The sequence below is a fragment of the Cricetulus griseus genome, chromosome X (genome assembly GCF_003668045.3).
Source record: "Cricetulus griseus strain 17A/GY chromosome X, alternate assembly CriGri-PICRH-1.0, whole genome shotgun sequence".
Classification (NCBI taxonomy): domain Eukaryota; kingdom Metazoa; phylum Chordata; class Mammalia; order Rodentia; family Cricetidae; genus Cricetulus; species Cricetulus griseus.
The window spans coordinates 101,259,653-101,274,764 of record NC_048604.1 but is presented as its reverse complement, the minus strand read 5'-3'; the positions used below and the strand labels follow the sequence as shown (position 1 = coordinate 101,274,764).

The window sequence follows — 15,112 nt, the reverse complement described above, 5'->3', positions numbered from 1 at the left end:
TCAGGACTCCCATAAATATTTTTTGTTTGATTGTCTGTTTATCTGTTTGCTTGTTCATTTGGTTGGTTGGTTTTTGACCCAAAGTTTTTCTGTGTAGCCCCAGCTGTCCAGAAACTCAGTATGTAGACCAGGCTGGCCTCAAACTCACAGAAATCTGCCTCCTTAGTGCTGGAATTAAAGGTGTCTGCCACCACCACCTGGCTAACTATGAATCTTGATTCTTTATATTGGCTCTAATTTGCCTAACCTAAAACATTTCACAAAAAATATAGTCGTAAGATAAAGTCATAAGGCCTTTTATGTCTGTTTTTTTTCCCACAGGACTGGTGTGTGGTGTGTGTGTTTAACTCAAAATGTAAACCATATTTTTCTAACCAAAGGAACTTATAGTGATCCTTAGTTCAAGTATATCTTAGGTGAATTTACATAGGTACTTTAACATTTGCATGTTACAATTACACCGGTTCAAATTTTTGTGTCAGAAGTTGTTTCGGGGAGGGTGTGGTGGTGAGCACCTTTAGTCCCAGCCTGGTCTACATAGTGAGTTCCAGGCTAGCCAGGGATGTATAACCAGGCCCTGTCTAGGAATAAAAAGCCGAAACCAAGAAATAAACCTTTAAAATTTTTTGACTAGCCACATGCAAAAGTTAACATTTTAAAGGCAAGATATTCTTATGTATAAGATAAAAGTCATAAGACCTTTCTTTCTTTGAAGAAAAGGGAACTAAGGATATTTTCTGTAGCACGAGTTCTGATTGGTCTTAATAATAAAAACGTGGAGTCAGATATCGGGGTGTGTGCTGGAGGGTCAGAGAAGTGAAGGAGCCAGCCAGTAGAGAGACTGCTTACCTCTACCGAATCTCAGACCAAATGGGCGATCCGTTGTCTAGGAATCCTCAGACTGAATGCTGTCTCTATGAAACCTCAGACTGAATGCAATAAGCTCCTGTCTCCTACTGCCTTATATTCCTCTCTCTGCTCAGACATATCACTTCTGTCTCCACCTCCCAAGGGCTGGGATCAAAGGTGAGAGCTCTGTGGGTGGCCTTGAACTCACAGAGATCTGTCTGCCTTTGACTCCCAAATGCTGGGATTTAAGGTGTGTGTCACCACTGCCTGGCCTCTATGGCTAAATAGTGTCTTAGCTTCACACTCTGATCTTCAGGCAAATTGTAGATTGAAAACAAATTATCACCACAATTTTCATATATATATATATATATATATATATATATATATATATATATATATTATATATATATATATATACACACACACACACATATATATATATATATGAAAGACCCCGAAGGGATACTTTCGTAGAGGGAGACCCACACACCCAGGAACCAGCGAGGCCACGAACTGGATGTAAAAAAACAAGAGGCTTTATTGGAGACGCGGGTACCCGGGGCGACTTAGCTTTTCTGAGGCCAAGCGCCCCGCGCCAAGGGAAAGGCGTCCTTATATAGGGAAAAAGGCGCAAGCTAGGAGCAGGGATTCTATTTGATGGTTCAAATGAGGCACAGAGCCATTCCAGATCAGCATATTCTCAAGGTCTGGTGTCTGGTACAACAGACTTGATTCCTCCCTCTGCGCCCAGGTGGCTGACCTTGGGGGCGGAGACCTTGGGTACAACAGACTTGATTCCTCCCTCCGCGCCCAAGTGGCTGACCTTGGGGGCGGAGACCTTGGGACGGAGTGTTTCTCAACGGGGGGGGGGGGGCGTGGGGGCGAGGGGTGCTCGGCCCCAGCCCCGGCGCGGTGCCAGGGCAGCCCCGCCTGGGTGAACCGGCTTGGGAGGGAAAACGGCAGCCGGGGGAAGTGGAGGCCGGCGGGGGCAGGATGAAGGTGAAGCAGGGCAGCTCTGCGGCAGCTAGCAGCTGCCGGACAATTATCGCCCCGCGCTGCACTCTCCAGCCCATCCCGGCTGCTCCAGAGAGAACACCCAGCATCAGCATAGGCGGGGGGGGGACAGAGAGGCAGCGGGCCTTTCATATATATATATATATATGCAAGGAAGTGCACACTAAAACCATCATGTTAACTAAAGTCTATGTTGTGACCCAGCATGTCTCAGCCTTAGTCCATGAGGTTCTACCTGAGTGGGGGTGTGTGGACCTGGAAGCTCCGAGCAACCCAACAGCGATAAAGACCAAACACAGGCATCTTGTCATCTTAGCTCTCAGTTCCATGTTGTGGAACTAGAGTCATTTCTTTATTAGCCGTCTTTTCTGGTGTTTCTTAACCATCCTGCTAATACCACGAGGCAACCATTTCTCTCTTTGTTCCCTCTCTCCTCTGGTCCCTTGCCCCTCTTCCCTCTAACCTTCTGTCCTCACAAGTTATTCACACACCTCTCATCTCCCTGCCCAGGTGCAGGCCTATTCAGATGCTTAGGTGCATAGATATGCAAATAAGAGGCATATTACCCTGAGGCCATGGTAAATGGTAGTAGCCTTACTAGCATTAACAAGACAATAGTGGGCCGGAGCTTTCTGGTGCTCCATGTTTAGTGAAACCAAAGGCCAGATCTCAAAATATTCCATAGCAGAAAGATTTTGGTCCCCCACAAGTATAAAATTAGGAATACATACTAAGTTGGATCAATTTTTCTGCCCCTCTAAACGTATTTCCTCCCCTTCCCAAATACAGATACCATATGGTATAACATTATTGTATTTAATATGAGGTAAAAGTTACTTCTAATATATGTTTCTCACACAATTTCATAAAATTGAGGATTTTACACTTAGCCCATTCTGTGTGCTTCGTTTTTATCACTGCTTTAAATTATTTGTAGGCTTGATTTCATAAAATTATCTATCAAGATGCCTGGGCAGGTCTTAGGTTTGTATACCCCAAATGCTCTGAGGTTTAGCTCTGAGCATGGCAGGTAGTTACTTAATATTACAGTAGAATTTATTTTCTTTCTTTTTATATCAAGACAGGGTCTCACTATGTGGCTCTGGCTACCCTGAAATCCACTATGTAGACCGCCCTCAAACTCACAGGTATCTGCTGGCCTTTGCCTCCTGAGTGCCGAGTAAAGTAACTTTAATAAGCAGGACTGAAGGTTACTACTGTCGATGTTTCAAAACTGAACTCCAGGAAAAGTAATTTATCAAAGGTTTGTTAATCTCATTTTGTTATGGAATGAAAGAAGTAAAGGTCTGAATTATAATCTGTGATAGATTATATTATTGCTCAAATATTTGATGACTCTCCCAGTGGGACATTTCCACAACAGCACCTAACTCAGATAAAACTTTACCATGTGATTTTTTAGAGCCCCTCGGTACAAAAGTGTGACTTGTTTTGGTAAATGTCACCTCTAAGTAGAAGCTTTAAAAGTCAGGGGTTTTATTTTGGTCTCATTTGTTAAGAGAAATGAGTTCATTAGCTCAGGCTCATCATTTTTGGTCCCCAGGGGAAGATACAGACCCACAGCTGACCTGTGGTGTGCATTAAGATAAGAAGGAAGTCTTTGGTTTTATTAAACACTGAGAGCTGGGTACCGTGGCTGAGCAGTCTAAGGCCCTGGATCTTAATCAATCCCAGTCAATCCCAGCACTTGAGAGGCAGAGGCTGGCAGATCTCTGTGAATTTGAGACCAGCCTGGTCTACAAGAGCTACAAGTTCCAGGACAGCTTGCAAAGCCACAGAGAAACCCTGTCTCAAAAAACAAAACAAAAAAAAACCAAAAAAAAAAAACAACAAAAAAAACCTAAACAAACAAAAAAACAACTGAGATTTATGAGTGTATTTTGCTACTGTGTTGCTTTGCATAAACTGACATATACATGTTGAAGGAAACATAGGTTCATTTACCTGCATTTATATCATGAATCCCAGTAACTTGTACTAGATAATTGATAAGATACATTCCATCTTGGCATTATTCAGTGATTATAATTACAATAAAGATATCAACTACTTCTCTCTGGAAAACATAATTTTCTGGTGAGCCTGGGGAGATGGTTTGGTGGCATAGAGTGCCTGGTGCATGGGCATGAGGACCTGAGTCTGTATACCTAGCAACCCTGGAAAAATCCAGTCCCTGAGGCACATGTCTGTGACCCTACTGCTGGGGAGGTGGAGACAGATGGAAGCCTGGAGCTTGCTGGTCAGTTATTCTATACTGTGAGAAAGACTGGATAGTGAGAGACCCTGTCTCAGATAATAAGGTGGAGAGAGATGAAGGAGAGTGCCTGAGCTCCAGCTTACACACACACACACACACACACACACACACACACACACACACACACACACACACACCACACGAATAATGTACACAGACATCTTATAAATTATTGTATTCTAATTGAAAACTTCTGTGCTAGAGGGATATCCTCTATTCCAGTTCCACCCAATGGAATTTCCTACAGTGGTGAGCATCTTTTATATCTTCACTGAAGAGTAGTCAATGGAGAGTGATATAGTTAAGGGAATGAATTCTGAAAAGGTCTCTCTCTGTAGCCCTGCCTGTCCTAGAACCCACTATGTAGATCAGGCTGGCCTCAAATTCACAAAGATCTGCCTGTCTCTGCTTCCCTCCCAAACACTGGGATTAAAGGTATGTGCCACTACACTTTACTATTCAGGTTTTAATTGGTTTTATTTAAATGAATTTTATTTTAAAGACAAGGCCTCTACAGGTAAAGGTTCTTGCTGTCAAGCTTGACAACCCAAATTCAATCCCTGGGACCTACATGGTGGAAGGAGAGAACTGACTCCTCCAAATTATCCTCTGATCTAGATACACACACACACACACACACACACGTGTGTGTGTGTGTGTGTGTGTGTGTGTGTGTGTGTGTGTGTGTGTGTATGTGTTTAAACAAAGTCTCATAATGCCTAGGCTGGCCTTAAACTCACTATGTAGCTGATGACCTTGAATTGATCCTCCTGATGCTGTTGGGATTGTAGACATACAACAGCATAGATAATTTTATATTTAAATTTAGATAATCACATATCCCTAATGGTTAATGGTTTGGACAACAAAGGTCCAGTCCACAGAGGCACGAACCTGATATCCCATGAGGGTCTTCACCTACTTTTTAATATTAGATTTAGGTCTTATGATTTTATAATCTTGTCACTGAAATCAGTGTATTGCTGAGCATTGATAGCACATGCCTTTAGTCTCAGGAGGCAGAAGCAGGTAGATCTCTGAGTTCAAGGCTAACCTGGTTTACACAATGTTTCCAGGACAGCCAGGGCTACACAGAGAAACCCCATGTCAAAAAATTAATCAAACTAAGCAAGCAAATAAACGAAGTAACTTCTGTCTTTACAAATTTTTATGTTTTCTGGATTTGTTAGTTGTACATGTGGAATTGAGCTTTGCTAATAACCACTTTACACCTAGCCATCTTGTTGAACTATTTATTTTATTTTCTTAGATTTATTTTATGTGTGTGGATTTTGGCCTGCATGTCATGTATATCTGTGTATCACATGTGTGCCTGGTACCCTTGGGGACCAGAAGAGGACATCAGATCCCCTGGAACTGGAATTAAGGATGTTTTTCAACCATCATGTGGGTGCTGCAAATTGAACCCAGGTCCTCTGGAATAGCAGCAAGTGCTCTCAACTGCTAAGCCATCTCTCCGGCCACTTGTTAAAGTCTTTTAATGCTTGTCTTGGGGTTTCTATTGCTGTGAAGAGACACCATGACCACAGCAACTCTTATAAAGGAAAACATTTAAATTGGGTGGCTTGCAGCCGGGCAGTGGTGGCGCACGTCTTTAATCCCAGAACTTGGGAGGCAGAGACAGGTGGATCTCTGTGAGTTCGAGGCCAGCCTGGTCTCCAGAGCGAGTGCCAGGATAGGCTCCAAAGCTACACAGAGAAACCCTGTCTCAAAAAAAAAAACACAAAAAAAATGGTGGCTTTCTTATAGTTCAGAGGTTCAGTCCATTATCATCAAGGCAACGTGCAGGCAGACATGATGCTAGAGCAGACGCTGAGAGTTAATACATCTTTACTTGCAGGTAACAGGAAGTGGTCTCTGATGCTGGGCAGTATCTTGAGCATATATGAGACCTCAAAGAACACCTCCACAGTGACATACTTCCTCCAACAAGATCACACCTGCTCCAACAAATGCCAAACCTCCTAATAGTGCCACTCTCTTTGGGGACCATATCACCTGTAATTTGATATGCTTTTGTTTATCACTTTGCAATTCTCATACTTTCTTTTTACATCTGTGCACTAGGACCCCCATGAAATGTTGAGGAAAGTGATGCCAGCAGACATCTTTATCTTTTTTGTTCTTTAAAAGTCCTGCTTTCAGATTTTAATCAAAGATAATGTTTGATGAGATTTCAAGAAGATATTCTTTATGAGGTTCAAAGATTTCCCTTCTAGTCCTGGTTTGCTGAGGGTTAACTTATCTTGAATGGGTGTTAAATTTTATTGGATGCATATTTTTAACTGGTACATGGTGTATGTGTGTGTGTGTGGGGGGGTGCTGGGGATTGAACTCGGAGAGCCTCAACCATGCTAAGCACATATTTTACTGTGAGCTATACTCAGACCCCTGTTTTATTTTTATTTATTTATTTATTTGTTTATAACCTCTTTATTGAATCTTTGAGAGTTTCACATCACACACCCCAATTCTGTTCACCTCCTGGTGCTTGAGTATTCCCCCCTCATCCCTGTTGTGCCCCCCCCATGAAAGAAAACAAAACAAAGTAAGCAAGCAAGCAAACAAAAGCAAGAACAACAACAACAACAACAACAACAACAAACTAATAAGCCAAATATCTGCCTTTCCTCTCCTGTCTCTCCATCACCTCTTCATCCATCCTGGTGGTGTTGGAGGCTTTGGGATGTCATACAGTATACCCTTTTGTCCCATCTGCTTGACTGGCAAATGTTCATTGCAATGAGTCACTGGTCTGGTTCAGGGCCTCTGGGTTTTTAGTACACCATCCTCGATGGATCCTCATCAGAGCTCTTCTGGGGTATCCTGTGGGTGCCCCAGTCTTGGAGAACTTGTGGGTGTCATTTCACAGGACCAGTCCCTTCATGAGCTCCAGCAGGACCTAGATGGGGTAGATACTAGGGTGGATCAACCCAAGGCCCAGTCGTGGTCCTGGTTGTTAGCCAGGCAGGTTAGATCGAGCCACTGGGGCCACCCGCCTTAGGTGCTAGGGTGGAGTAAGTGCTGGGACTAGCTAGCTTTCTTGCTGTAGTGTCCATCGAGAGACAAGGTCAGCTTTCCCAGGCCAGTGAAGGGTGGGGCTGGCTCAGGATAGCTCTCTGATTTCATCTCACATGATTCCTAAGGCCTCCTGCAGTGACAGTGGCCACATACAGACAACACTAAAGACCCCAGCTATAGCTGGACCATGGACCCAGACATGGCCCTTGGCAGCAGCTTTGGCTCGGACAACATGGCTCAGGGTGGAAGGAATTGCCACTTAGGTGGGATGGTTCTGGCAGCCATAGGTCTCAGGTTGTGGCCCCAATCTTGGGTCTCTCTGTGACCATTGGTGGCAATGCAGGACCTGTACTTTAGCTCAGACCCCAGCCACAGTAGGACCACGGACCCTAACACTGTCCTTAGCAGCAGCTGTGTCTGGATGTCACCACTGCCCCTAGTGACAGTATGGCCCTGAGACACTAACTTGGCCCTCCTTCTTGGGTGTCTTCACAGCCTTCAATGATAACAGGAGCACTGGACATCAGCATAGCCCCTGGCTGCAGTGGGGTCCATGGATCCTGACATGCCCTCAGCTGCAGCTCGGGCCCAGACGTCATTGAATAGCAGCACTGGTCACTCAGATCTGGATGCATCCTGGTCCTTGGACATCAACCTGGACTCAGGTGGCTGACCTGACCCTGGGGTTCTTCATGGAGCTCAGTGCTAACCGGAGCTCATAAGTCAATTCAGACTCTGGCCACTACAGGGCCAGAGACCCAGACATGACCCTAGGCTGCAGCCTGGGCCCAGATGACACCCTGGCCCCAGGTGGTAGCATAGGCCACCCATATCTGTATGGCCCCTGCTGTTGCATGGCCCCCTGACTCCACCCAAGCTGCAGACTCTGGCCCAGATCCCAGGCCTCTATATGGGCCCCAGAGACAATTTGTGCCACAGAATTCAATGCAGGCCCCATGTGCAGCTATACCATGGACTCACAATGGCCTCAGGCAGAAGTTCAGCATTCTTGACATCCTTTTTCTGAGTGGTAGCTCCAGGCACTGAGGTCAGGATGGCTCTGATAGCAGCATGGCCCCCGGGACAATAACAAGGCCACAGGATGCATCCCAGATTCTAGGCTTCATGTGACCTTTGGTGATAACTCAGTATGAGGATTAGGGTCCCAAAAGCCAGTAAAAGAGTGAGAGACAGACCCTGCTCTCAGTGTTAGGAGTCCCACAAGAGTACCAAGCTACACAACTGTAATATATATGCAGAAGGCCTAGGTCAGTCCCATGCAGGCTCCCTGGTTGTCTGTTCATTCTCTGTGAGCCCCATGAGCCCAGGCTAGTTGATTCTGTGAGCCTTCCTGTGGTGTCTTTGACCTTTCTGTCTCCTCCTCCTTGTCCCCAGGATTCCCAAACTCTGCCTAAGGTTTGGCTGTTGGCCAGAGCCCCATTTTTAATATCTATTGAGTTGACTGTACTTCCCCCCTTTAAACTGCTGAGATAAATCCAAATTAATCCTAACACAGGAAATCCTATTGTTTTGTTTTCTTTTGATCATTAGCCACTTTCTCCTGCCTCTGTGCATGTCTGATGATCTCTATTGAGTGCTGAACATTGACTATAAGACAGGAATGCTCCAGATTGTGTCTTCCACCAATGAAAGTTCCTGCTTTTCTGTTAGACAAGTAGGATGAAGGACTTACTGCTTCCATCTAACCAGAGATTTTATTTCTGCTGAGTCTGGATGCAGTTTGGACCAAGATCTCTATGAGGTTGGAGTATTTATGCCCCAGTGTGGATGGGGTGAAGTTGAGGTTAGGAGGATGGAGGATAAGAAGTTGGCACTATGAAGATGGGAGTGGTGGCTCATAACTGTAATCCTGGCACTTGTGGGTCTGGGGAAGGAGGATTGCTTTGAGTTGAAGGCCAACCTGGATTGCAGAGAGAGAGATTCTGGCCCCCTGCCCCAAATAGAGGATGGGAATATAAGTGTGATAGCTGTCTCAGCTCCCATACCAAAACTGTGATGATAGCCACTAACGGGTATGAGATGGCTACACACAGAGTGACGAGAAGAGGGCAAAAGTGGAAGGCTTTGGGAGTACTTGGAGAAGCACAAACATTTTGGATATGTCCGTGTAGGACTTGTTTTGGAGGAAATAGTGCTGGACACTGGCTTTCTGTCTTGCACTAACCACTGTAACCTAAGGTGAAAATTGCACTTTGATGCTCTATAAAAGACTTCCAAAGTTTAACATTTCTTCCTTGCTGAGATTATAGGTGCAGGCCTTTAGTCCTAGATACCTGGGGGGCTGAGGCAAGAGGATTACAGTATCTGCCTGTACTGCAGAGTGACTTAGAGGGCAGCTAGGACAACTTAGTGAGACCCTATCTCAAACTAAAAAGCAAAAAGAGGGCTATGTGTGTAGTTCAGTGGTGGAGTGCCTGATTAATGTTTGCAAGTCCCTGAGTTCAAACCACAGAAAAGCTTCTAACACCACTGAAAGTTTCTACATGGGGCTGGAGAGATGTCTCAGCAGTTAAGATCACAGGCTGCTCTTCCAGAGGACCTTGTTCTGAATCCTAGCACCCTCATAGTGGCTGAAATTCATCCTTAACTCTAGTTCCAGGGGATCTGACATCCTCTTCTGGCCTCCATAGGCACTGTCCACATGTGATGCACAACCATATAAGCAGGCAAAAGACCCACATACATAAAATACAATTAATAAATTTATTTAAAGAGGGTTTGTCGCTCAAAAGAATATTATAACAGAGTTCAATTCTTGAATAAAAATCACCCAAAATCTTACTACTAAAATAATTCAATTAAAGTTTTTTTTGTGTGTCTTCTGTTCTTTTGTTTATAAATACTCAAATGAAAATACAAGCAATACCTCTTTTTGTAACTGTATCCACAGCATTTAGACAGCAATCTCCCTTTTTTCTAAGATTAAGTTCAGTTTATGACTAATATTTATCAGTAAATCAGCAATGGGATAAAAAATCTTCATTTCACTTATGAATTTTAATGCTTGTTCCATTCTGTCAATTGAGGGGAGGGCAGTAGTTGGTATTGAATGGAGGGCTTTGTGCTTACTGGGCAATCATTCTACTGACTGAACTATAGCTCCAGTCTCTATTCTGCCATTTAAAAAACCCTGATTTCTTTTTATTCTCATGTAAGTGTATGAGTATGTTCACAGGTGCCAAAGGAAGCCAGAGATGGTTTGGGATCCTCTTGAGCTGAAGTGCCAGAGTCCAGCTCCAGCAGAGTTCATGTGCCACAGGAAAGATGTGTGAAGTTGGTGAAAAGTGAAGAATCTGACCAGCCCTTGTCTTTCAAACTGATGGCCCCAACTAGCTCAGGCCATCTTTATTTATACAAGTTCTAATGCATTCAAGCACGATCAGTTCCAAATAATTTCTCTTTAATCATTTTCCAAGAATCATTAACATTTTAGTTTCTTTTCTTCTTTTCCACTCCCTTGATGTCATTGACCTTTACCCCATATCATTATATAGTAAGCCAAATGTTTATATCTAGCTAAGTACATCTTATTCATACTGTGCCCTAGCTGGCAGCAAATGTGGTTCTAAAGTAAGAGATTTGAGCCCTGTGATTAATTCTTGACAATATGAAATCAGATGAATATATTGTGATGCCTAGAGTATCATTTTCAGGTGTATACCAGTTTCTGAGTAATCTGTATGTCAACTTTATTATATGGATTGCAGTTATAATCTTATTCTTTATAAGTTCTCAAAATAATGATTAATACCTAACTCTAACTATTAGGATTAAGTTTCTTTATTTTTCTGGCAATTTCTACATGTACTTTTCTTTGAGAGGAACTAGTAGTTTCAGATTTCTTTATTGATACTTTGATATTGGGAAAGTATCTGAGTATTCATGTCCTGGTGCCAGAGAAATGTCTGACCTTTCATGTCCTATCTCTTTTTCTTTCTATGTTCCTATAAGGTTTTTAATGTCATCTTTAAGAAACCGTTTTCCAGGGGCTGGAGAGATGGCTCAGAGGTTAAGAGCACCGACTATTCTTCCAGAGGTCCTGAGTTCAATTCCCAGCAACCACATGGTGGCTCACAACCATCCGTTATGAGATCTGGTGCCCTCTTCTGGCCTGCAGATATACATGGAAGCAGAATGTTGTATACATAAAAAATAAATAAAATCTTAAAAAAAATAAACTGTTTTCCAAGTTCTTACGTTGTTTGGAATATATTCATCTCTTTTTGGTAATAAGCGATAATCCTTAACCTTAGTGAGTTCCTCCTGCTTATTCAGGATGACTGCAAAGAGACCCAAGGACAACTGGAGGAACTGGTTTCTGTAACAGATCAGAGAAATTTAATTTTTCTATAAAGACTTTTGTTCCCGGGGGCTGGAGAGATGGCTCAGAGGTTAAGAGCACTGACTGCTCTTCCAGAGGTCCTGAGTTCAATTCTCAGCAACCACATGGTGGCTCACAACCATCCATTATGAGATCTGGTGTGGTCCTCTTCTGGTGTGCAGATATTCATGGAAGCAGAATGTTGTATACATAATAAATAAATAAAATCTTAAAAAAGACTTTTGTTCCCATTAAATTCAGGTATAATCATGACAAACAAGGCAAAAACTTGTTACCATAAGAATAAGAGTTACCATAAGATTAAGCATAGCAAAAATTAGAGAAGCCTGAAGCCCATGGGCTCCCTAAGGTCAGCGCATGAATTTGCAGTATTGTATCCATAGGTCCTTGCCAAATGGATGGGATTCTCCAAAGGGCCTTACCATCTAAGGAGCTGTATTTGCAACATACCTATGTGCCATTCCCAAGGGTGACAGCATGGCTTCCGCCACCCAAGGCCCTCAATCTTATCTATAGCTACACATTTGCTGAGTTGTTTGCTCAGTGTCTCCTCCACTCCTCCTAGGAAAAGGACTACATTGATTTTATTCACCAGACCAAAGCCAGCAGAACTGTGTAGAGTTTTAGTCCTCTGGAAAGAAGAGTGGTGGTGGGCACATGTACCACCCCCAGTTTTCTTACACGTAAGCACCTAGCATAATGAATGGTGCTTTGTGGAATAAGCAAGTATTACTGTGGATTGACTGTTCACTTTCTGTGAATCTTAAAATCACCCAAGGGAAGAGTAAAAGTATGTCTATACTGCAGGTCTTGGAAGCCATTGGAATGGTGTGGCACTTACTCACATATGTGGGAGGTGCAAGTTGTATTGGCCCCTCTCTCCAGGTTTCATGGTTTTTGATAATGGATAAACTGACAGAGTGACTTTTGTCTCCCTATTTGCCAACCAATATCAACCATTGTATACAATTTGGGGGAATACATGCAAGAATGTGTTCAATAATGGTTGAGGGTCAGATCTTTCATTTAATCATATCAGCTCCAGAGTGGAAATTCTAAACTTTGCTCATTAATGAAAAGCAGGCTAAGAATAATACTTGAATTGCAACAGACACCTGAAGCCAAAGGGATTGGAAACTGTACTCAAAACTAGGTTTATGAAGGTCAGGAGTGAGTTTACATAAGAAGGAATGATAGAAAGTGCCACCCAGTGTGCTGGCAGTGTGATTTTTTTTACTAGTGATCATCCATTTATTTACTTGAGAACTCCAGGGCTCTCCAAATTCAGCTAGCCCCATCTTCCATCTTTCTTCCAAGACCCAATGGGGGAAACCCTATCATGGGCCTGCCAGCGAGGTAATGAAAATTTCCTGACCTCACAAGAAGTCCTTGTGACAGCATCGCCACACCTTCAGGCTTGAAGACGTCACAGAGGACCCCCAGGCTGGGCCCCGTGGCTTCCGGAGGCTTTAGGGGACCAGGCCAGTCACTCCAGGTGCTCGGTCCTGGCAGCAGCAGAGGTTGCTCTGCGCTGCTCAGCAGAGTGGGCCGGGCCCGCAGGGGTGTGGACTGGGTGATTCTTGCTTGTCCAAGGCAAACTTTGGGAAGGAAACGGGACAAGCGGACTGTGCGAGCAGGCCGCTTAAGTTTCCTTTCAAGAAGATAGCCGCATCTGCCAAACCTCTTGAAACTTGGCTGTCCTCCCACCAGGCTGGTTGGGGGTCCATGAAGAAGCTCTTGCCCAGGGGTATGATGTGAGGTGGTGTTGGAAGAATGGCACTCATGAATAGGAAGTGCATCTGTGACCTTTGCTCCTGTGGCAGGCATCACTGCCCGCATCCCCCTACCAAGATTTATGAGAAGTCAGAGAAATCATGTCATTTCACCGAATACACCGAGAAATATCCTACCTATCATTCTTACACGGCGCGAGAGTCCTTCAAACCCAAGGTAGAGTACCAGAAAGGAACAATACCAATGGAAGGCCTGTCCACAACCAAGAGAGACTTTGGGATTCACAGCATAGTACCGGTGAAACATCATCGTCCTGACAAGTTCACACCATGCCAAGATGAAATGGATTTCCTGACAACATATAATCAACACTACAACTACTACCCTGCCAGTCGAGTGTGTTGCATCAAACCTCGAGACAACAAACATCCGTGTGCTGACAAAATGGAGAGTGTGCCTACGTACAAAGCTGATTATTTACCTTGGAACCAACAAATAAGACCTCCGTTTCGTCCACAGCAAACATACCGTCCTGCGTCCTGTAGGTTCGATCATAGAACCACACACCAGGACGATTATCCCATGAAAAATCTTGTGGATACAGTCAGTTACAAACCTTCACCTGGGCCAAAGCTCTGTAACATCCCCCTGGAGAATATGACGAGCTACAAAGCGAGCTATGTGGCCCATCCTGTGGAGAAACGGTATGTGTACGAGGCGGAAAAGTATAAACCATGTGAAATCCCTTTTGATGGCCTTACCACCCACAAAGATTCCTACAAGGGTTTGATGGGGGAGCCTGCGAAGAGCTGGAAACCTGGATCCAAGCACTGTGGGCTAGATACACCTTTCCCAAACAACACCGAATTTCGAGATAAATTTCAAGCTTGGCCAACACCTCAGATAGTCCCCAAAGAGTCTGTTCCCTATATTCCTCCTGAAGGGAAGATGGATCTTCTGACAACTTCGCAAGCTGACTACACATGCCCCAATGGTGTTCCTTCTCAGTCTTGCCGGTCAGTCCACCCCATAAAGAAGTGTGAGCGCTTTGAAGGCTCCACCACCACCAGAGAGGATTACAAACACTGGGCCAACGTGCGCAGGGATCCAGTCAAACCTGCTTCCCAGCTGAAATTCCCTGATGAGCCTATGGATTACATGACCACCAATCGTGCACACTATGTGGCCCACACACCTGTCAATACCAAAAGCTGCAAGCCTACTTGGTCTGGCCCTCGTGGAAACATCCCTTTAGAAGGTCAAACCACCTATTCTACCAGCTTTACCCATAAGGAAATTCAAAGGTGCCCAGCCTCATATTCTGAACCCCCTGGTTACATCTTTGAGGAGGTGGATGCTGTAGGGCACAAGTTGTACAGGCCGGCTTCTCAACAGAGCAACCACCTTGGCTTTGGTGATGCGGAAAGTCCTAGCCAGAGAGAATTGGCAGTCCCAGCCCATCACTGAAAAATTGTTGTTTAGCAATTGAAATTGCACAGCATAGTAAAAGCCAACAATTGAGGATTATTAAAATTGGACAAAAAAGAATTCCCCAAAATGAAAACAACAATGTAAACAAAACAACAACCTTTATTATCAATTTCAGGATATTTGAATGAAATAAGAATCACCTAAGGAGAACAACATGGAATCACCAGCTGATTGACTCCTCTTAACCCTTCCTCTGCTGTACCTACCTAACCCCCCCATCCCCTCCCATTTCCCTTGCTTTGGGCTCATGAAATCAAAGCTGGTCTCAAGAAAATACTTCTATGATCTAGGTGTATTTTATTAATTTGGTCATTTGCCAAACTTGAACTATCAATAAT

General features: G+C 44.0%; 1 protein-coding gene across 1 annotated transcript; it reads left to right on the top strand.

The window, feature by feature from the left end:
- Window positions 1-13,322: 13,322 nt before the first annotated feature.
- Window positions 13,323-14,750, top strand: LOC100768943 (stabilizer of axonemal microtubules 1). Its single transcript, XM_027432704.1, has one exon. The coding sequence runs from the start codon at window positions 13,323-13,325 to the stop codon at window positions 14,748-14,750; it is 1,428 nt and encodes a 475-aa protein (XP_027288505.1).
- The last annotated feature ends 362 nt before the right edge of the window (window positions 14,751-15,112 follow it).